Here is a 23,197-nt window from a genome sequence, read left to right as displayed (position 1 = left end):
AGATAAATTGAGGATCTTTGCAATTTTATAACATGCAGAGAATAACATGTGCTGAGAAACCAAGAGGAGCTGAGGGAAGTCTGGGGTGGGGGTGTTAGAGGGTGAGTTTTTTCTTTTTTAGGGGGGGGAAGGGAAAAGGGGAGGGAATGTGGATAATGTATTTTTGATAAATTGGTATGTTGAAATCCCTAATAATTTTTTTAAAAAAAAAATATTTGTGGGGCATAGGAATTCGTTCATTATTATTTTTTCCAAAATATAGTCCGCCCCCCCCCCAGGTCTGAGGGACAGCAGACCGGCCACCTGCTGAAAAAGTGTGGTGACCCTTCCTAAATCTAGCCAAGAAACCCTGTGTTGTAAAATGTTGTCCCCATGGCATGCGGTACACGGGGCACGGGCACGCACACATTTTTAAAATGTCCCGCCAACGCCAGTGCAACCCATTTCTTGCAAACCGTGCAATTTGGGTTTTCTTTTTTAAGCAAAGTACAACGAACCACGCCAAATAGGAATAGGACTTAAGAAAAGAGTAGCAAGTCCCCCATCTCTTTGCTTCTGCAGTTTCCCCTCCCCTCACCTGATTTCCGGGTTACAGACGCTTCAGGTTACAGACTCCGCTAACCCAGAAATAGTACCTCGGGTTAAGAACTTTGCTTCAGGATGAAAACAGAAATCACATGGTGGCAGCGGGAGGCCCCATCAGCTAAAGTGGTGCTTCAGGTTAAGAACAGTTTCAGGTTAAGAACGGACCTCCGGAACGAATTAAGTACGTAACCAGAGGTACCACTGTATATGCAGTTATGAACATTTATTATATATATAAAAGACCTTAATTTTTTTATTTCACTAGCCAAGAAACCCTGTTTTGTAAAAGCTTGCACCCATGGCAGGCGGTACACGGGGCACGCGCACAGTTTTAAAATTTCTTGCAAACCGTGCAATTTGGGTTTTCTTTTTTAAGCGATGCACAACGAACCACACCAAATACGAATCGGACTTAAGAGCAGCGAGCCCCCCATCTCTTTGCTTCTGCAGTCTCCCCTCCCTCTACTGTTCCCCCCGCCCCATTTCCCAGGGGGGTGAGAAGAGGCAAGAAATGCTGCTGCCCAGACGCAGCTCGGCTCCAGCCCTGGACCTCCCTCCGTCGTTTCCTATGGGGCAAAGGCGTCTGAAATCAAGCTGCGCTCTAGTCTAGCCTCTGCCTCGTTCCCCCTTCCCCGCCAAGTTAAAAGCTTCTCTCCCTTTGGGGACGCAGGCGCAGAAGCCGTCTCCCTTTTGTTGACGTCTTTAGGGAAAGGGAGGCGGTTCCCATAGCAACCGGGCAGCCGCCTTTCATGGGCTTTCTAAAAGCCCGGCGCGTTGGGTGACGTAGAAACCGGAGCGCGCGCGCGCTTTCTTTGGCCTCCTGACGGCCTGGCGACGAAGGTGACGCGTCAAGCGCGCGCCAAAATTCGAAAAGCGGAAGCTGCCTGAGGGAAGGAGGAGTGGACGGGCCGGAAAGGGGTTTTGGTGAGCAGCTGCTGCTTTCAGCTCTGGGGTTGCCCCACACCAGGCGGCAGGTGGGTGTGGGCAGTGCCGGATTTATGTATAAGCTAAACAAGCTATAGCTCAGGGCCCCACTCTTTTAGACCCCCCAAAAAATCACTATTAATATACTTCTTAATTGTATTTCAGTTCAACAATTACTTTGATAAAATACATGTTTCGTTATGTGCAAATGACTTTAGATACCTATTATGTCCATAAATTACCATATAGACATCACGGAAGCAGTGACAAGACGGTAAAAATCTCTATTTCTATATCAAAATAAACGTAAAGTGGTAGCAGCAGCAACAAAACACAAAGGGAAATAAGACAAGGAGAAAAACGGGGAACTCAGGAGTGGGGAAAACCCCCTCGCGGAGTGAGTAAACCCCAAAGCAAAATAAAGAGTAAAAATAGCGGAGGGAGAACAACGCTACCACAAAAGTAAAGGGAAGACAGAAGAACAGAAGAAACATATATAGAGAGTGTAAAGAAATCTCTCAGGTTGCAATTAAACTATTTGAAAAGCATACGATCTGAAACGGACTTTCTAGAATTATAATTACTCTGATAAAATGCATATTTTGTTATTTGCAAATGGCTTTAGATACCTATTAGGTCCATAAATTACCATATAACATATATTTAACACAAAAAACAGCGACAGTTTGTTCCTGACAAAGGACAGCTGGACATATAAAGGGCCCCATTACCTTCAGTAGCTTAGGGCCTCATCAAACCTAAATCCGGCCCTGGGTGAGGGTGTTGGTAATGAAAATGAGGCATATCTCCCTGATATGCTAGATTTCTATGAGAAGAGATGATGGTGGTTGTTATTGTTTAAAGGGGGTTGGACTAGATGACCCTAGAGGTCCCTTTCAACTCTATGATTTTATGAACATGTAGTACCTGTACTGTAGTCTGAATGGGTGTAGGCCACATTATAGGCTGGCCATGCTTGAGAACTGCATAATGTCTAACTCTGGCTCAAATGAGAGCATTTGTGGCTCAGGGATGCAAGGTATCCTATCCAGTGTACAGTACTGCTGTTATCTGTGGAGTGTCTTTTTAAAATCCCTTTGCTGCTAAGTATTTATTATCATTATTTTTAAACAAATGTATAGGCTGCTTCACAGCTTAATGCCTTCAAAGTGATGCTCAGCACAGAAACAGGCTAAAATGCAGATTCTTTCAAACAATAATCATGTAAACAAACTCTTTAAAAACAATTTTTTCAGATATATAATTGTTCCATAGGTCGCACCTTGGATTTTATAATTAATGGACCGGTATGTTGATTCAAAAGAAAATTCCCTTATGTTCAATGGGACTTACTCTGACATTTGCATAGGACTGCAAACTAAGTATCTTCTCTACTCACTGTGCATTGGATCATTAGATTTCCATGCTAGCTCACTCCAAGTGTTTTACCTACAAGAAGTGGTCATCATTTCATTTCATATATGGATTACTTGCAAGGTGTAATGTTACTTGCCACACATGAATTGAAAGCAACGTCTTTTGGTTTAACTCTGGTTTCAGGTCCCTTAAGAGTGCTGAGATGAGCAATGAACCCAGAGGGAAAGGTTCTGGGCGAGGAAGAGGTGGCTTTCAGAGATGGCGAGGAAGAGGAGCATGGCAAGGGAGAGGAAAAGGACGTGGACAGAGAGGAGAAGGGAAAAGTGCTGGGAAGTCAGAGTCTGGTATGTTAATTCCACAACATGATTTGCTTTTGTATTATTATTTTTTAAAGGAATGTGTTTGTGGTTGGAAGAATAGCATAAAGAAAACGTGTCCTGTGATAACAAAATGCAAGGCCTGGAGCTTGGGGTTGCCATATCGTGGTCTTAAGGGAAGTTTTAAAATCTGAACTCCTTGCAAATGTTGCCTCTGTGTACTGTATGAGCAACTGTTATCTTTTAAAAAATAACTTTAGTTCTAAACTGTATTTTATTTATTACTTTGAATTTATGAATTTATAGCCTGTCCTGCCTTCCTAAGGGGAGTCCAGTGAGCCTTTAAACAATAAAACTGCATAAAACATTATGAAATATTACAGGCAGAGCCAGTTTCTTATTCCACAGGGTATGCTAGAAAATAAGACATAAATGTCATATAGTAAATATGACCCTGTGGACAGAACAGGCACATTTGTACAGTGGTGCCTCGCAAGACGAAAAGAATCCGTTCTGTGATTCTCTTCGTCTAGCGGTTTTTTCGTCTTGCGAAGCAAGCCCATTGACGGATTAGCGGATTAGTGCTTTTAGCGGCTTATCTGCTGATCGGATCAGCTGATAAGCGGCTTAGTGGCTTAGAAAAAGGGGGGAGGAAGGGGAAAAAACCAGCAGGAACTCGCAAGACATTGTCGTCTTGCGAAGCAAGCCCATAGAAGATTCGTTTTGCGAAGCACCTCCAAAACAGAAAACTCTTTCGTCTAGCGAGTTTTCCGTCTTGCGAGGCATTCGTCTTGCGGGGCACCACTGTAATTATTGTTTTTGCTTTGTGTATTTACCTTTTGCTATTGCATTTTTGTGGATCTTTTTATATTACTATATATTTAAATATTTAATGAAAATGAAATTATATGGTAATATAGTTCAGACATCAGTTAAAAGCAGCATATGTAGGCAGATATATCTATGAAAAATTGAGAACTGAAAATTGACTAATATCACTAACTTTCTTGGGAAATGCTTTTCAGCTCTGCCTCAGTTCATTCAGATGACTCTGGATCAGATTCCTACTTATAGAGGCTGGAAACTATATTTCTCTGAAGGTAAGCTTTTTCTGTAGATATATACAGAACTGACTTGATGGCTTGAGAATAGAATAACATTTTGGCTTGTATTTAATTCTCCTCTTTAACTCAATGCCTGATGAAGCCAAATCCTTGATACTGTATGTTATAAAATACATACTTACGCAAAAAGGACAATTTGAAGTTAATGAGCTTACTTGTACATATTTGCTAGTAGTTTATCATCTTGTCACTTTGTATGTAAAGCACTATGAATGTTTATGGTGCTATATAAATTAATGGTTTATGTGAGCTGTGTTCAGTAAGTCAGTATGCAAACAACCCTTTTTTATATGGTGGTTCCAGTGTGACCAGATATTTTCCATTTCCCTCATGAATGCTACTTGCTCAACAGCTTCCTTGTCATTTAACCTAAGCCTATGTTTGTGTACTATGAAGAAAATCCAGAAAGAATGAGCTGGTTTGTGCCCAGTTTTTTTAGGATGGCATTTGAGGAAATGTAATTTCTAATAGAGAAATTGTGTTTTTGAATTCTAAGCAAGATGTTTAAAAGCTGCAGCTTTTAAAATGTTAAATAACTAATGAAATTGTCCAATTCAGCATATGATGACAACTCCCCTTTTGTTCAGAAGATTGAAGCATTTGAGAAATTTTTTTTGTCTCGAATAGAGCTTTATGATAAGGTAAGTCTTCATAATGTGATCTCTTTCTCATTCCTTATCTCTTACCCCCACCCTCCATCTTATAATTTGTAATAATAATGATAATGATAATTTATTATTTTATATCCCGCCCATCTGGCTGGGTTTATCCAGCCACTCTTGGCGGCTCCCAATAGAATATTAAAAACACAATAAATACATCAAACATTAAAAGCTTCCCTAAACAAGGCTGCCTTCAGATGTCTTCTAAAAGTCAGATAGTTGTTTATTTCCCTGACATCTGAAGGGAGGATGTTCCACAGGGCAGGTGCCCCTGCCGAGAAGGCCCTCTGCCTGGTTCCCTGTAACCTCACTTCTCATAGGGAGGGAACTGCCAGAAGGCCCTCGGAGCTGGACCTCAGTGTCTGGGCTGAACGATGGGGGTGGAGACACTCCTTCAGGTATACTGGGCCGAGGCCGTTTAGGGCTTTAAAGGTCAGCACCAGCACTTTGAATTGTGCTCGGAAACGTACTGGGAACCATTGTAGGTCTTTTAAGACCGGTGTTATGAGGTCTCGGAGGCCACTCCCAATCACCAGTCTAGCTGCCGCATTCTGGATTAGTTGTAGTTTCCAGGTCACCTTCAAAGGTAGCCCCATGTAGAGCACATTGCAGTAGTCCAAGTTTCTAAATGATACCTTGTTTTGGATACCTTTCCCTTCTGAGGCTTCCATCACAACCACAAGTAGTAATATTTTCCATGGTGATGACTTTCTGAACAGGTTCTGCAGTGGCCTTTAGAAGATATGTAAAACCCTGTCTGTCAGATGTGGAGGTTGTGGTCTGTCTGGATCCTTGCTGCTGACTGAGTCCTTACTAAGTTTTATAGTGTTCAAATGTATATTTTTAGGATGCATTTATGATTTTATTATGTGTCTTGAAGGCCTTGGTGAGCATAAAACGAGGCTTCTATTAATTATTCTATTAATTATTCTATTAATTCTATTAATTATTCTATTAATTAATCTATTAATTATTGAGAGCCAGTGTGGTGTAGTGGTTAAGAGCGGTAGATTTGTAATCTGCTGAACCGAGTTCACTTCCCCGCTCCTACACATGCAGCTGCTGGGTGACCATGGGCTAGTCACACTTCTTTGAAGTCTCTCAGCCCCACTTACCTCACAGGGTGGTTGTTGGAGGAGGAAGGGAAAGGAGAATGTTAGCCGCTTTGAGACTCCTTCGGGTAGTGATAAAGCGGGATATCAAATCTTATTATTCTTATTATTATTAATACGTGTGCAATCAATTAGCAAACTTTATTAGCAATCAATACAATTTCAGGACTGGAGGCGAGCTGAACAAGTTCTTGTCTGCTTCCTAGTTCTGACAGGATCTTTAGGTGCTCTCACACCCCTCACTCATATCCCGTGTTGGTGGTCTTTCTGAAAACAATTCAGACAAGCCTTTGAAAATATTGCGACAAATTCACACAGTTCTCTTCTATAGGATGAAATAGAAAGAAAAGGAAGTATTCTTGTGGATTATAAAGAGCTGGCACATGATACAGAATTAATGGAATCAATGCCTGAGATTGCTTCTGAATTAAGAGATATGCCACAAAAGATATTGGACTGCATGGGCTTAGCCATACATCAGGTAAATACCTCAAGCACATGGTGAGCAGTAAAATTTTGAATGCTAAATCATTCACAGACTTGAATGCATATACTTTTTGGTGGGAGGAAGAGGCAAAAAGTGTCATTTAAGGTTCTTTTTTAACAAGTGTGTGTGTGTGGAAGGAAGAGAAACCCATACTTCTAGATTTCTCATAGAACCAGCCTGGGAACTTCCCTCTGCATCACTCTCTTATATTTTGATAACCAAATACTTTTCTCTGTGAGCCAGCAGAAAGAAACTTATTTTTTTGTGACTGTGCTGGAGTGTTTTCTTTTTTCTTTTTAATGATATTTATTACTATGCCCTTGAGTGTTTTCAAAGAAATGAACAGCTAACGAGTTTTTTATTTTCTAACTTGGCTGCTTCTTTGAAATACGAAGCTTATGAAATCATAAGACACCTCACCTTTTGGTTTCAGGGGTCTGAAGTCTATTTTTGTGTTATAACTTGGATTTTATGCATGTTTGACATAAAATGACTTAGGACCGCAATACAGTGGTACCTCTGGTTGCGAACAGGATCCGTTCCGGAGGCCTGTTTGCAACATGAAAAGCCCACAACCTGAAGCGCCGTATCTGCGCAAGTGCGTGGCACGATTTAGCGCTTGTGTGCATGTGCGAGCGGCAAAACCCAGAAGTAACCCTTTCTGGTACTTCCGGGTCACCGCAGGACGCAACCTGAAAAAACGTAACATGAAGCAAACATAACATGAGGTATGACTGTACCTCAAGGACCACCTCTCTCCATATAAGCCAACCTGGACCCTTTGTTTATACAGTGGTACCTCAGGTGAAGTACTTAATTCGTTCCGGAGGTCCGTTCTTAACCTGAAACTGTCCTTAACCTGAAGCACCACTTTAGCTAATGGGGCCTTCTGCTGCTGCCGCGCTGCTGGAGCACGATTTCTGTTCTTATCCTGAAGCAAAGTTCTTAACCCGAGGTACTATTTCTGTGTTAGCAGGGTCTGTAACCTGAAGTTTATGTAACCCGAGGTACCACTGTAATCTGAGGCGCTTCTTTGTGTGCCTCCTCCATGACAGGTCCGGAGGATGGCAACATGAGAACAGGCCTTTTCTGCAGGGGCTCCCTGTTTGTAGAATACTCTCCCCAAGGAGGTTCAACTGGTGCCTTCCTTATCTTTAGGTGCCAGGTAAAAATGTTCCCCATCAACCAAGCCTTTGGATGGTTAATATTCTACAGCCTTTTAAATGTGTTTGTGGGAGGGGGGTTATTATTTTGTTGTTTCTCTTTCAGCTATTTACTTCTGCTTTCATCTCATGTTTTTATATTGTGAATCACCCTGAGGTCTTTGTAAATAAATCAAAGAAATAAGCAAGCAAGCCTCTTACTTGGATTAAACAAAACTGCTCTCAGAGCCAATATTGTGCCTAACAAAAGGATCAGAAAATGATATTTAAGAAAAGGGGTGTGTAAAATGACAATTAAGAATGCAGAGTTTTGATTCTTGAAACCTTTGTGATTTTTTTGCACTGGTTGGAAAATACTGTTCAGTGTTATCAGCATCTTTATATGATGGTCGAGGCTTCCTGTGTATTTTTTTATGTTATAGGTGCTAAGCAAAGATCTTGAAAAACATGCCGCACAACTTCAGGAACAAGAGGGACTGTCCATTGATGAAGAACCCATAATTAATGTACCATATATTCATGCAAGGTAGCTATTGCTTTAAAAAGAACAAGTTTTCTTGAAAGCCTCAAACTCCACATGCCACATGTTATTTGCGAAGCCATGCATTTCCCAGATATTGGGGAAATTAGTCTTAAGTTCCATCAAAATTATGATGAATAGCTTGTTGATTCTAACCCGCCCCATTGCCAGACTGAGATTTTCAATCTGATCCTTTGCATGTTTTCTCTGAAGAAAATCCCTTTGTGTTATGTAGTAGTTAGTTCCAAGTAGGTGTGCATAGTAGCTCTGTAGATTTTAACACGATTAATTTCCCCTGACATTCATCTAATTTTCCATATTGTTTTATTTTAGAGTATACAACTATGACCCACTTACTCAGCTTAGGAATATTCGAGCCAATTGCTATGGGAAATTTGTGGCTTTGCGTGGGACTGTGGTGCGTGTCAGTAACATTAGGCCTATCTGCACCAAGATGGCATTTATATGCAGTGCCTGTGGAAATACTCAGAGTTTCCCTTTACCTGATGGCAAATATACTCTTCCTACAAAGGTAATGAACACTTTAAAACCATTTTTTTTTAAGTCACCGTTTATTATTAGACTGCTGGGACTTTAAAACATCAGGCAATAAAGGGAAATGGGTTAACTTCGGAAAAAACTAGGCGGAATTGCTGAAAATAAACTTGTCACGTCTTCTGGTTTACTCCCAGTTTTATACGTGGTTCATAAATTAAGCTAAAGCATTATTTATCTTAAGAGCATTGTTTGCCAAAGAAGGATTTATGCAAGCTGAAGCCTCTGAGAATTAGCGTGGATGAGTTTTCTGCGCCTCCAAAACAAATGAGATAACGTCAAGTATTATATTTTCCAGGGTGGCAGCCATGTTAAGTTTCTTGCTGCAAAAATGATGAATCTTGTGAAACCTTTAAGGTTGATAAAAAATATTGTGGCATAAGTTTTTGTAGAGCAGATGAAGTGTAACTGATGAAGTGGACACTGGTCCACCAAAGCTTATTCCATAATAAATTTGTTAGTCTTTAAAGTGCCACAAGATTTTTTGTTTAAGTACTTTATTTAATATAAACTTCTTTGTGATGAACTTGAACATGCATTTTTTAGTGTCCTTTGCCTGAATGTCATGGACGATCATTCACTCCTGACAGAAGTTCTCCTTATACAGTTACTGTGGACTGGCAGTCTATTAAGTAAGTATATTTCGGTTTTGCTTTGTTTGTTTGTTTTTTGAATCTGTGATATTTTGTGTGTGTGTGTGTGTATGATACAGATTGCAATTAAAGGTTTGCATGTATTTATTAAAAATTGACATGTAAGAGGAAATGGCCATGGTCTTCTAAGGCAGGGGTCGGCAACCTGCGGCTCCGGAGCCGCATGTGGCTCTTTTACACCTTTGCCGCGGCTCCGGGGCGGATACTAGCGAGGGGTGGAGGCGCATTGTGCGCCCCGACACTCCTCACTGCGGCGGGCGCTGTACTGGCTGTGACGTCGCATGGGGGCGGTGCGTGCGTTAGTCACGCACCGTCCCGACGTCACCTCCCGGTTTTGCGGCTCCCAGATTTTTTTCTTTGGAAACGGGTCCAAGTGGCTCTTTTTGTCTTAAAGGTTGCAGACCCCTGTTCTAAGGAAATCAAATAATTTCATTGTAATATGCCTCCTCTTCTTCTTTTTAAGTTGTGCTGAATAAAAAGCCATTCACAAATGAAGGCTCCAGTCCTAAAGCTGTTATTTGTTCAGCTGAGAGACCCTAGAAAGCGCTGCTCTGCTGGGGGACAGGGAGCCCTGGCACACTCTTATGCTAATAGAGGCCCCCTGATATGTCTGTGGAAGGCTTCCTGGGTATCAATGACCTGCTGGTGGTGGGGATTGAAACTGAAAGTGCTTGAGCGAGGCTGGGGGTTCCCAGGATCCACAGGCCCCCAAATAGGCATGGTGAATACCTTACCATTGTAAATTGGGATGTTAGTGATTTGTAAATAGCCTAGTTTGTTCATCCTTACTGATACTCATCCCCCATAACTTTTTAGCATATTTTCTTTGCTTTAGGTGGTGTAAATTTTGACTATCTTTACTGTAATCTGTCAAGGCTCAGGGAATCCTATCCCTCCCCCGGTAGCAGCCCCAAAAGCAGATAACACGAAGAGTCCTTACCGCAGAATTTATTCAGTATTCATAGAGGGAGACAAAGGAATGTAGTCTTTATGACATGATAGCGTTGCTTCAAGTAAAGTCCCACTCCCCACATCATCTCTATTCCGTGTCACCCCCGTGCTGATTAATCTGAGCTTTCTGTCTCTGAGCTCTCCTACTACCCATAATGCCCGCCTGGTTCTGGGAGTGGGGGGGAGTCAGGAATGCTTTCCGAGGGCATTGAGTCTGTTAGCTGTCTCTTCCCTAGTGCTTCTTCTTAATCTTCCTGCTGTTCCTCTTTCAATATTTCCCAGCTTCTCCCCTCTGCAGCCTCTGAACTATGCACTATGCCCTTCTGCAAACCGCTGTTCTAAATCTATACTGTCCTCTTGTTCTTGGGAAGGCTCAGGAGAACAGGGGACGGCCCCCAACATTCGTCTTCAGTCCAGCCCCTGACAAATATCACAGATACAAAAGTATTATAACATAATTCTAGGATTCAAGAGCTCATGTCCGATGATCAGCGAGAAGCGGGAAGAATTCCTCGAACAATAGAATGTGAACTGGCACAGGACCTGGTAGACAGCTGCGTTCCGGGAGATGTGATTACCGTCACAGGCATTGTCAAAGTGTCAAACACTGAGGAAGGTACACCATAACTGGCCATAGCTTTTGTATGTTGACATTTGTGCAAGTTTTCTCTGTTTTTGGCAGAGTGAGGGGAGGCGACCAAAGTAATCCAGCTAACTGACAATGGTATCTACGCACGTGAATTTAATGTAGCAAGAAATTATCTTAGGGAGAGCTGCAATAGTGTAGTGCAGTGGGTCTCAATTAGTGAGGACCCCCTATTTTTCAAAACCCAAGCCACGGACCCCCCATATTTGAAAATTTTGATAGCTCTATGGTAGTTACCTCCGCAAAGTAAATTTTTGAACATAATGTGGGGTAGCCCCTAATAAGCAAAGGATTTTAGGTATACAGTGGTACCTCGGGTTAAGAACTTAATTCGTTCTGGAGGTCCGTTATTAACCTGAAACTGTTCTTAACCTGAAGCACCACTTTAGCTAATGGGGCCTCCTGCTGCCGCCGCGCCGCCGGAGTGTGGTTTCTGTTCTCATCCTGAAGCAAAGTTCTTAACCCGGGGTACTAATTCTGGGTTAGCGGAGTCTGTAACCTGAAGCGTCTGTAACCTGAAGCATCTGTAACCCGAGGTACCACTGTACTAGAAAACAGACTAGGGCTGAGTGATATATGGTTTTCAACATCGTGATATATCGGCAACTAAACGTTGCAATACAGTGGGACCTCGGTTTAAGAACAGCCCTGTTTACGAACGATTCGGTTTACAAACTCCGCAAAACCGGAAGTAGTGTCCCGGTTTGCAGACTTTACCTTGGTCTAAGAATGGAATCCGAATAGTGGAAGGGCACCGGCGGCGGGAGGCCTCATTAGGGAAAGCACGCCTCGGTTTAAGAATGACTTTGGTTTAAGGACGGACTTCCGGACGGATTAAGTTCGTAAACTGAGGTACCACTGTAATCTGATAGATCCCGATGTCTGAAATTGGAGATCAAGCGTGGGGATGAGGGAAGGAGCAGCTGCAGAGATCGGATGGGAGAGAGGAGTAGAGGAAGCAGAGTCACCTCCACCGCATGATTTTAGTGGGAGGGGATGGGGGGGTGCATTAAGCCACTGTCTGTGGGGGCAGCCAGCGATGATCCGCATCCACTGTGGCTGCTACTACTTTCCTGCTGTCTGAGAAAAGCTGCTCCACGGTGCCTTGAAGTGAGGGCGATCAGCTGCCCTCGCCTCCCTTAGTGTGAGGAAAGGCAGCTTTGAACAGCAGCATTATCGCTGAGATCATTGTACGATATCGGCAGTGCCTTGAAATTGGCTGCCCTCATGCGAGGAGCGATATATTGCTGCATATTGCCAGGTCAAGATCGTTATCGTGGTGAGATTTCAAAAACGATTTTGGTCAGTACAGTGGTACCTCGGGTTACATACGCTTCAGGTTACATATGCTTCAGGTTACAGACTCCGCTAACCCAGAAATAGTACCACGGGTTAAGAACTTTGCTTCAGGATAAGAACAGACCTCCAGAATGAATTAAGTACTTAACTCGAGGTATATACCACTGTATATTGAAAGTGTTATAGTTCTTGTATATATATTGGATTCAGGGATTATCACCCTGTGAATAATGTGATTGTTGCTGTGATATTTTAACAGGCACATCTAGAAATAAAAATGATAAATGTGTCTTCCTGTTATACATCGAAGCAAACTCTATCAGCAACACTAAAGGACAGAAGGTCAAGGACTATGAACATGGAATAAACCACCAAGCCGGCATGGAGTTTTCACTTAAAGATCTTTATGCTGTCCGGGAAATACAAGCAGAAGAGAACCTGTTTAAGCTCATTGTCAAGTATGTCACTTCTTGCATGTCATTGTGGATATTAAAGGTAAAGGTAAAGGTACCCCTGCCCATACGGGCCAGTCGTGTCCGACTCTAGGGTTGTGCTCCCATCTCACTTAAGAGGCCTGGGGCCAGCGCTGTCCGGAGACACTTCCGGGTCAGGTGGCCAGCGTGACAAAGCTGCTCTGGCGAGCCAGCACCAGCGCAGCACACGGAAATGCCGTTTACCTTCCCGCTATAAAGCGGTACCTATTTATCTACTTGCACTTAAGGGTGCTTTCAAACTGCTGGGTGGGCAGGAGCTGGGACCGAACGACGGGAGCTCGCCCCGCCGCGGGGATTCGAACCGCCGACCATATGATCGGCAAGTCGTAGGCACTGAGGTTTTACCCACAGCGCCACCCGCGTCCCTGTTCCACCCGCGTCCCTGTTATATATATATTGTGGATATTAGACTTTGCATATTATCTTGTTTCAACAATCCCAGACGATCCACTCATGACGCCCTCTTCTCTTCAGTTTTTTTCCTTCCAGACCCCTTAATTCATTTGATGTAAGGAAAGAAGAAAGTGTGTGCATAAATCTGCTTTTCTACAGAAGAATCTCCTTTTAAAATAATCCTTGAAACACAATTTGGTCCAAGTTGGAACAACTTGTTCTGTTCTCCATTCTACCTATCTGGAACTAGATGGCTGACTGCTAAGTTTAGGACATGAAGCAGATTGTACAGGATTTCTTGGGGGGGGGGGCTATTAGAAGAGGAATCTTAAATGCTCATTCTACCCTCCTCGGAGTCTAGGACATTGTTCTGAGCTATCTGATGCTTTGGTAGGGGAGACACTGAGTGCAGGTACTGTTTGTGTAACTAGTACACATTGAGAAGTGTCCATAAATACACTTTCCAATGTTAAAACAGTTCTGATATTAACTTACCTTGATCTCAACAGAAGAGATATAGTGATTGAAATCAATGGGTAGTATTCAATGAAGTTTTAACCAGGGTAGACACATTTAAATTAATGAACATGTACATGTCTAAGTTAAATCCACTAATTTCAAAAGGTCTCCTCTGAGTAAAAGTTAGTTAATTCCACCCAATGGGTCTTAAAGTGCTGAACTTTGGCAGGATCATTGTATTGTTAAGAACTTAGGTTTCGACGCTTGTGTAGGAGTGGTAGTTGTGAGACTTGGTAAGAAAACCCAAGCATCCTTTCTATTTCTGTAATTGCTATCAAGCTATTACCAGGGCAGTGTGCATTTCATAATTCTGTGTAAGGAAATTGATATGATCATTGAGATCTAAAAATCTCAGCATTCTTAAAAAATGTCTTTTTTTGTTACCAGCTGTTATAGATGCAGGAAGAAATTTGAAAATGTGTAGGCAACTCTTGTTAATTAGAAGCTGGGTTAGGGTGGCGCTGTGGTCTAAACCACTGAGCCTCTTGGGCTTGCCAATCAGAAGGTCGGCGGTTCGAATACCTGACATTGTGAGCTCCCATTGCTCTGGCCCAGCTCCTGCCAACCTAGCAGTTCAAAAGCACACCAGTGAAAGTAAATAAATAGGTACTGCTGTGGTGGGAAGTTAAACAGCATTTCTGTGCAGTCTGGATTCCGTCACGGTGTTCCGTTGTGCCAGAAGCAGTTTAGTCATGATGGCAACATGTACTGGAAAGTTGTCTGTGGACAAACGCCGGCTCCCTCGGCCTGAAAGTGAGATGAGTGCCACAACTCCATAGTCGCCTTTGACTGGACTTAACTGTCCAGGGGTCCTTTACCTTTTACCTTTACCTACCTTTTGTGTACAAATAAATGTGGTTGATTCATTACCTTGTTATTATAGACCTCTGGTAAGGGAACCTAATATGCAGGAACAGGAGAGTAAAAGCAAGTTAAGAAACCCCAGTTTGGTCCAAGGTGCAAAGGACCTAATTCTCATGAACATGGTGAGCAATGTGTTGGCGTGCCAGGCAGTGTCTCCTTGTTATTCAGGTGAACAGCAGTTGTGGGCTGGTACATTGGCCAGTTTCTCTCTCCTTCAGCATCAGCATGACATCACAATGGCCTGTGTCTCTCCTTCTGGTTGGACACATCCGTGTGAGAACACAGTAGCCAGTCTGTGTAATAGGCAGCATCAGCATGGGATCACAGTGGCCAGTTTTTCTCCCTCAGGTGGCTAGCATGGGCCACAGTGGGCAGCCCCTGTCCTTCAGGCAGGGAGCATCATCTTGTGGGGAGAGGCATTCATTCCTCTTCATTCCTCTTCCACTCAGGTAGACAGTAGCACGTGGGCAGAATATTTAATTCTCTTGCGGAAGCTGCCAAAAGTAGGTACATGTCAGCACAATCTCTTTCTCAGTGCGGTGGGCTTAGTTGTGAGCATATGGTGGACCCTGTATGTTCTTCACATAGTGAGGTGGTCAGCAGAAGTATGAGTGTAGTGGTCATCTCACTGAAATGGGCAGCAGCATGCAGACAGAGAAGCAGCAGGCAAGACAAAGAGCAGGCAAGTAGGCAATCCATCTATTACACGGCCTCTCTACTTACAGGAAGTGGACGCAGGTGGTGCTGTGGTCTAAACCACCGAGCCTCTCGTCCTTGCTGATTGTGAGGTAGGCAGTTCAAGTCCGTGTGAAGGGGTGAGCTCCCTTTGCTCTGTCCCAGTTCCTGCCAACCTAGCAGTTCAAATGCACACCAGTGCAAGTAGATAAATAGGTACCGCTGCAGCGGGAAGGTAAACGGTGTTTTTGTGTGCTCTGGCTTCCGTCACGGTGTTCCATTGTGCCAGAAGCAGTTTAGTCCTGCTGGCCACATGACCTGGAAAGCTGTCTGTGGACAATTGCCGGCTCCCTCGGCCTGAAAGCGAGATGAGCGCTGCAACCTCATAGTCGCCTTTGACTGGACTTAACTGTCCAGGGCTCCTTTACCTTTTAATTAGAAGCCAAACCAGGGGGGTATGGCTAGTAACTCAGTGCCCTACATAGCCCCTCTCCATGACTGCTAGGAGCAGAATAAACCATGAACTGTTCATGCAGATTTGCTTAAATAGCACAACGTATGTAGAATTCAGTTTATGCTATGAAATCTATATTCTTTTAGCAAAACACTTGGGGGGGGGGGGTTATTGACATAGAACATGCACTACCCTGGGTACTTGTTTGAAATTATGTGTTAATTTGGTTTTTCTCTTCTTTCTAGTTCTCTTTGTCCTACTATCTACGGTCATGAGGTAAGTGCGACCCAATGGAAAAATTCCGATGGCTGTTCTAAATGCTCACTGGAAAATGCCCCCCGTCTCCCCCATAACCTAGTTTTTGTCAACTGGTTGGCAATCCAGAATGAGTAACTTGGAATATAATATTGGGATGTTCTTTGCTCTTTTGTTTCCCTGCCCCTTGTAGGATTCAGTCAATTATGTTAGCATTACAAAAAATAAATCCCATGTTTACTCATATGGCCTAGGCCTGTTTTGAAGCCCCCCGACAAATTGTACATTGGCTGCCTTTTCATTTTAAAAAATGTATGTTTTCACTTTTCAGTTGTTATGCTACGGTGGAAGTGTTTGTAATTATTTTTATAGGAGTTTCTTGTTTCTATCTTAATAAATAGATTAATAGATATCATGTGAGTTTAAAACAATGAAGCCATCAGTCTTTTCATTGCCTTGTTTCTGATACACGCAGGCCCTGCTTTTTGAACACCATTTATTCCCAGGAAATCATTTGTTAGGCAAGTTTTTACATAATGAGCTGACAATTTCCATTGTTTCTAATAGTGACATTGCTAGTCTGTGTTTCTAGTCTACTCTCCCTCCTTTCCTCCATACTTTCTGCCCAGAACTGCTGAAGCGAACCAGCAAAAGACAAGGGAAGAACTGATTAGTCTGAGCTCTCCTGGTCCCTGATTTGTTTGATTTCCTTCCCTCCCTCCCTGCTTTCTGCCCAAAATGTCTGCTGCCTACCAGCAAAACTCAAAACAAGTAAGGAAATGGACAAACTCTGGCTGTTCAGATACCTGAATCAGCCGTTTGTGTAGCAAGGTTTGGGTATAATTCTTTGTGTTCAGATAAAATTTTGGATAATGAGCATTTCAAGAGCAGGACCTGCGTGTACTTAGTATTTTGCCATTGTGCCTGCACCTCTTCAGGCTGGAATTCTCAAGCTCCTATGAGAATTCCTATGAGGTATGAGCAGACCCCATGTGGACTATGTGCCGCTGCCTTGAGCTAATCCATTCTAATCCTTTATGTATCATGCTTCCATTTAACAGATTGTGAAAGCTGGCTTAGTGTTGGCATTGTTTGGAGGCTGTCAAAAGTATATGGATGATAAAAATCGGATTCCTATTCGAGGAGACCCTCATCTTCTGGTGGTTGGAGATCCAGGACTGGGGAAGAGTCAGATGTTGCAAGTATATTCATTTATTAATAAATAGTGTTTATTTGTTGTTGTTTCTTACCGACATCCAAAGTGTTTTTTAAAAGTATACTTTAGCCGTTTCAATCTGAATGCAGGGAAAAGATGTACCATATTTTTCGCTCTGTAACACGCACCAGACCATAACACGCACATAGTTTTTAGAGGATAGATAGATAGATAGATAGATAGATAGATAGATAGATAGATTCTTTATTGTCATTACACTAGTGCAACATTGCACCAGTGCAACGAAATTGGATGCCATCCCTTAAAAACAACAAAAGCAAAACAACAGCAACAACCAAACAAACCACCTTCCAACCACACCCACACCCACACCCATCAAACTCCCAGGTCTCACTATCGAGTTACAGCATTCAACAAGGCTACAGCTCTTGGATAGAAACTATTTTTCAGTCTATTTGTCCTTGACTTGATGTTTCTATACCTCCTGCCAGAAGGCAGTAGTGCAAACAGACTGTATCCCGGGTGAGATGGATCCTGCAGGATGTTGTTTGCTTTCCTAAGGCAACGGGAACCGTACAGTTCTTCCAAAGGTGGGAGAGGGTGCCCAATAATCCTTTGGGCTGTGGTTATGACCTTCTGGAGCACCTTCCTCTCCCTAGCTGTACAACTGGAGAACCAAGCACAAATACAGTATGTAAGTATGCTCTCTATGGAGCCTCGGTAGAAGGACACCAGCAGTCTCTCACTCAGATTATTCTTTTTTAAAAGTCTGAGGAAATAAATTCTCTGCTGGGCCTTCTTCACCAGAGCAGTGGTATTTGCGCTCCAAGTCATGCCCTGATCCATAGTCACTCCCAAAAACCTGAATTTCCGCCAGGAGGAAAACAAGAAAAAAAATATTCTAAACGAAATAGTGGATGTATGATTTTTGTGGTTCATGCTGTGGCCACAGACATGTGATCTGACAGTGAGTTTGGAGTAGCCCAATGCAAAAATCCTGAGGATCCATGTGGATCCATGCTTTGTAACCATGGAGGAGGGAAGGAAGGGGAACCATGGATCCTCTGCTCACGACTGCAGCAGATCCCTCCCGCCACCCGCAGGCATTCCCTCCATAACACGCACAGACATTTCCCCTTACTTTCTAGGAGGAAAAAAGTGAATGTTATGGTTGCAAAAAATACGGTATATTCTTCAATGGGGATGTTGTTCTTTTTAGTATAAGTAAATGCATAGCATGCAAAACTAGCCTTTACCATTTGTTTCTTAGGCTGTATGCAATATTGCACCTCGTGGTGTGTATGTGTGTGGCAATGCGACGACTGCAGCTGGTCTGACTGTAACTCTGTCCAGAGACAGTTCTTCTGGAGATTTTTCTTTGGAAGCTGGCGCCCTTGTGCTTGGAGATCAAGGTACTATAGAAGTGATCCTCTGTGTAGCTGGAAACTTTGAGCTAATGCATAATCCTTTCAGCTGGTAGCTGGTATGGTACATTACCTTCTTAGTTCTAAAAATCTTATAAAAACTGTGGCTGTAGCCTTCAAAGCACTTTTTCACATTGACTTTGCTACCAAAACACAGACGGCTATAACTAGTCAATTCCTCATTTGTGATCTTGTAGGAAGTTAGTTGCTTTCCCTACCTTTTCCGTCTGGGTATTTGATACTCTACTGGAAGATGATCCAGCTCACAGGGTGGGCAGAATACTTACAGTACCATGGTGATTGGCTGAATTAGGGTGGCCAGTTGCAAATGAGGACAGGTCTTCTCTCTCTCTCTCTCTCTCTCTCTCTCTCTCTCTCACACACACACACACACACTTTATTAAATTTTCTGTTTTACAATTTAAAATACTCATTTTACATCCTTAAGATATCAGTGACATCCTTTTTTCTCTTTCCATGGTTCATTTTAATCCCTGGTTATATCCCTGGTTTAATCCCATGGTTCATAATAAATCCCTGCATATTTTACAAAAACAATACCAATCAGTATTCCATTATTACATCCATCAAAACTTATTTACACTGTTGAATTTATCTTAATGCTGCCAGTGTCTCCAGCTATATACAATTATTTCCCATATATTCAATAAATGTTTTCCAATCTGCTTTAAATGTATGTTTTTCTTGTTCTCTTATTCTATATGCTAAGTCTGCAAGTTGTACATATTCTGACAACTTCAGTTGCCATTCTTCTTTGTTTGGGACCTTGCTCGTGTTCCATTTTGGGGCTAACAAAACATGGGTCACAGTAGTGGCATACATAAACAACCTTTTTTTACACCTGGGAATTTCAGCCCTAATTATCCTCAACAGAAAGGACTCTGGTTTTTTGGGGAAAGTACTTTTAAAGTACTTTTTAGGGACGCAGGTGGCGCTGTGGGTTAAACCACAGAGCCTAGAACTTGCCGATCAGAAGGTCGGCGGTTCAAATCCCCGCAATGGGGTGAGCTCCCGTTGCTCGGTCCCCGCTCCTGCCAACCTAGCAGTTCGAAAGCACGTCAAAGTGCAAGTAGATAAATAGGTACCACTCCTGCGGGAAAGTAAACGGTGTTTCCGTGCGCTGCTCTGGTTCGCCAGAAGTGGCTTAGTCATGCTGCCCACATGACCCGGAAGCTGTACGCCAGCTCCCTTGGCCAATAAAGCGAGATGAGCGCCGCAACCCCAGAGTCGGTCACAACTGGACCTAATAGTCAGGGGTCCCTTTACCTTTACCTTTACTTCTAAACATTTCCCCCCCCCCATTCATTATGGATCATTTCCCAATACTCCTTTACCCTTTTACAAGTCCACCACATATGGAAGAACGTTCCCTCTACCTCTTTGCATCTCCAGGTCTTCTCCACTCTCTATAGTTTTGAAAATGAGGGAATTTCATCAGGCATAGCTTGTCATGCAGGCAGGAACCTTTTCCTCTTCTGCATCGGACCACTCTAGTCTGCACCAAGTCCCCCTTCTTTTCAAGTAGATGATCACTTCTGGCTTTACTTCTGGCACTGATAATCTGATGGGTGAGTTGGCATGAGTAACTGTATATGTGCAGCCCACTTCAATGCCTGTGGACCCTGACAATGGCAAATGCTAAAGTTTGCCAGAACCTATTGCCATTCTTTTTTTTTTAACACACACATTCAAATAGAGATTGCATAGCTCCAGTTGTAGAAAGTGCTGGTTCAAACAAGTTTTTGGCGCATCGCCTTCACTCTCCGCTGCCTTTCACTTATCCAGTTTATGAGAGTACGGGAATGACACCTCTCTTTTTGTCATTTTCTTTTTCAGGCATTTGTGGAATAGATGAGTTTGATAAGATGGGTAACCAGCACCAAGCCTTGCTGGAAGCTATGGAACAGCAAAGCATCAGCCTCGCCAAGGCTGGTATTGTTTGCAGTTTGCCAGCGAGGACGTCAATCATAGCGGCTGCAAATCCAGTTGGGGGACACTACAACAAGGCCAAAACAGTATCTGAGAATTTAAAGTAAGTACTTCTAAAATGCATGCATCAGAAAGAAAGAAGGGTTGTTGTTTTTTTCATTTTAAAAATGACTTTTAAGTCTGCATCACTGATTTTGTCCGAAAGGTCACCTTTCTGGAGGGAATTACTTATTTCTCCTTTTAAATGTTCAATGTGAATACTCTCCCCACCTCCCCACCCCCCTTTTTTTCCTGAATGTTGTAAAATTCTGAACAAAAAGCAAACAAATTACGGCACTTTTCCGTGTATAACACGCCCCCATCTATAAGACTATTTTGGGGGACTAAAAATTAAGAAAATGGGGGAGATTGCCCAGAGTTGTTGAGATTTTTTACGGGGGCGGGGGGCGGGGAGGGTTGCCAAAAACCACTCTCCTCACAATAATACAAACACAACACGTAGGCTAATAGTTAGTAGAAAACATATAATATAATAATGATATTCATTATTCTATTATATATTTTCTACTAACTATTAGTCTACATGTTGTACAGTGGTACCTTGGGTTAAATACTTAATTCGTTCCGGAGGCCCGTTCTTAACCTGAAACTGTTCTCAACCTGAAGCACCACTTTAGCTAATGGGGTCTCTTGCTGCTGCCGCGCCGCTGGAGCACGATTTCTGTTCTCATCCTGAAGCAAAGTTCTTAACCTGAGGTACTATTTCTGGGTTAGCTGAGTCTGTAACCTGAAGCGTATGTAACCCAAGGCACCATTGTATTTGCATTGTTGTGATTGAAAATCACTCACCTGCGTGGCCAACGCTAACACTCGCATGCATCGCAACAGCCTCCTAACGTCTGTCTCCTCGCTGGCTGAAACAGTCTATTACCCACCCAATTGCCGCAGCAACGCCCAATCAACACCACCCCTCGCTGCAAACACCAATAACACGCTACATACCATCTCCAGTTCGGCATCAACCAATCCCACGTCCCCCCTAGGCACTACAAATGTACAAGATGACCCTCTATCTTAAACATACCGTATTTTTCGCCCTATAGGACGCACTTTTCCCCTCCAAAAATGAAGGGGAAATGTGTGTGCGTCCTATGGGGTGAATGCAGGCTTTCGCTGAAGCCTGGAGAGCAAGAGGGGTCGGTGCGCATCGACCCCTCTCGCTCTCCAGGCTTCAGGAAACTCTGCGCAACCCTTGGGATATCGGCGCAACTTTGTGCCGGTCTACCAAGGGTTGCACAGAGCTGCCTGCATCCCGAAGCCTGGGGCGTGCTCTCCGCAAGCCTGGGGAGACTGGCGTGACGTCGCACCGGTCTCCCAAGGGTTGCGGATAGCAGCCTGTTCTGGGGGCTGGGGTCGGGGGAAGCTCAGGCTTCCCCCGCCCCAGCCCCGTGCCTGGGGGGGAAATAATTTCCCCCCCTTTATCCCCCCCCCCAAAATAGGTGCACCCTATGGGCAGGTGCGCCCTATGGGGTGAAAAATACGGTAATTTTTCAGTAAAAAACACCTAGTCTTATACACAGAAATGTATGGTATGTTCAAATTGATGTAAACTTGCATATAGAATTTCTTCTGCTGAAGAGACCTCAAATTATTTTGAATTCTCCACACTATGTTTTCAGGTGTGCTATAGAAAGAGTATACCCAGGGGTGTGGGTGGGTGTTTAAGAACATGCACTGTACTTGCTGATTTTTCTTTCCGTGTAGAATGGGGAGCGCTTTATTGTCGCGATTTGACTTGGTGTTCATACTGCTGGATATACCAAATGAAGATCATGACTACCTGCTTTCCGAACACGTGATGGCAATGCGAGCAGGAAAACAGAGTGGATGCAGCAGTGCTGTAGTGCTTCGCGCGAGCTCTCAGAATTCGAACATATCGGTCCTTGAAGCCGTTTCAGACAAACCGTTGTTGGAAAGATTAAAGGTAGTACATACTGTTCAGATTTCCTGGCCCTATACCATCTTATCTCTCTAGGCAATGATCAGAGGCTCCCATGAAATGAATTCTAGGAGCTCGCTTGTTCATTTTTTCTCCTGTTTTTGTGAAGTATCCAGATTGTTACTGTATCTAAATGGGGTTTTCACATCCAAGTCTGAATTTTGTTGTAATGAAATGAAAGGCAAAGTTTGATTGCAGGAAATGCTTCCTGAAACTGGGCACCACAGGGAGATTTCTGTTATCAACACCAGATTTAGATACAATTTTTATTGTGAGGGTTTTTCTAACCCCCTTTTTGAGAGACCCTTTGTCAGGGACCGTGCTGAGGAGGGCTGCACTGAGGAGAAATGGTGGGAGACCCCCTCCCCCTCTCCCTGATCCTGAATCTTCCCAGAAGCAGTGGAACAATATAGTTTTGGAACAGCGGTTTGCAGAGGGACATAGTTCAGAAGACAGAAATTGGGAAGAACTGGGTGGTGAACAGCTAGGAGAAGAAGAACTGGGAGAGAGAGAGTTAACAGACTCACTTTCACTGGAAAGCGTCCATCCGCTCATCCCAAGGTCAAGGAGAGCTGATAAGGTGGCAGTACAGAAAGCACAGTGGTTGTGAGATCAGGT

At 43.3% G+C, this 23,197-nt stretch overlaps 1 protein-coding gene across 2 annotated transcripts in view; it reads left to right on the top strand.

Moving 5' to 3' along the window:
* Nucleotides 1-1,420: 1,420 nt before the first annotated feature.
* Nucleotides 1,421-23,197, top strand: part of MCM8 (minichromosome maintenance 8 homologous recombination repair factor) — a 40,953-nt gene continuing 19,176 nt past the window's right edge. Inside the window, exons 1-15 of one of the 2 annotated variants that reach the window (XM_083493760.1) lie at nt 1,421-1,559; nt 3,070-3,230; nt 4,229-4,303; nt 4,886-4,968; nt 6,433-6,582; nt 8,174-8,277; nt 8,605-8,803; nt 9,373-9,458; nt 10,895-11,046; nt 12,635-12,833; nt 16,020-16,050; nt 17,091-17,231; nt 18,477-18,618; nt 20,488-20,683; nt 22,345-22,564. In XM_083493760.1, the coding sequence (XP_083349886.1) occupies nt 3,089-3,230; nt 4,229-4,303; nt 4,886-4,968; nt 6,433-6,582; nt 8,174-8,277; nt 8,605-8,803; nt 9,373-9,458; nt 10,895-11,046; nt 12,635-12,833; nt 16,020-16,050; nt 17,091-17,231; nt 18,477-18,618; nt 20,488-20,683; nt 22,345-22,564 (1,920 nt within the window). In that variant the 5' untranslated portion in view covers nt 1,421-1,559; nt 3,070-3,088. The remainder of the gene's footprint in view (nt 1,560-3,069; nt 3,231-4,228; nt 4,304-4,885; nt 4,969-6,432; nt 6,583-8,173; nt 8,278-8,604; nt 8,804-9,372; nt 9,459-10,894; nt 11,047-12,634; nt 12,834-16,019; nt 16,051-17,090; nt 17,232-18,476; nt 18,619-20,487; nt 20,684-22,344; nt 22,565-23,197) is intronic. The other variant, XM_083493762.1, reaches the window with a different exon arrangement.

Source organism: Podarcis liolepis, assembly GCF_965112155.1.
Source record: "Podarcis liolepis genome assembly, chromosome: 3".
NCBI classification, from domain to species: Eukaryota; Metazoa; Chordata; class Lepidosauria; order Squamata; family Lacertidae; genus Podarcis; species Podarcis liolepis.
Note: the sequence above shows the minus strand (reverse complement) of the source record. Positions and strands in the feature narration are given on the sequence as shown.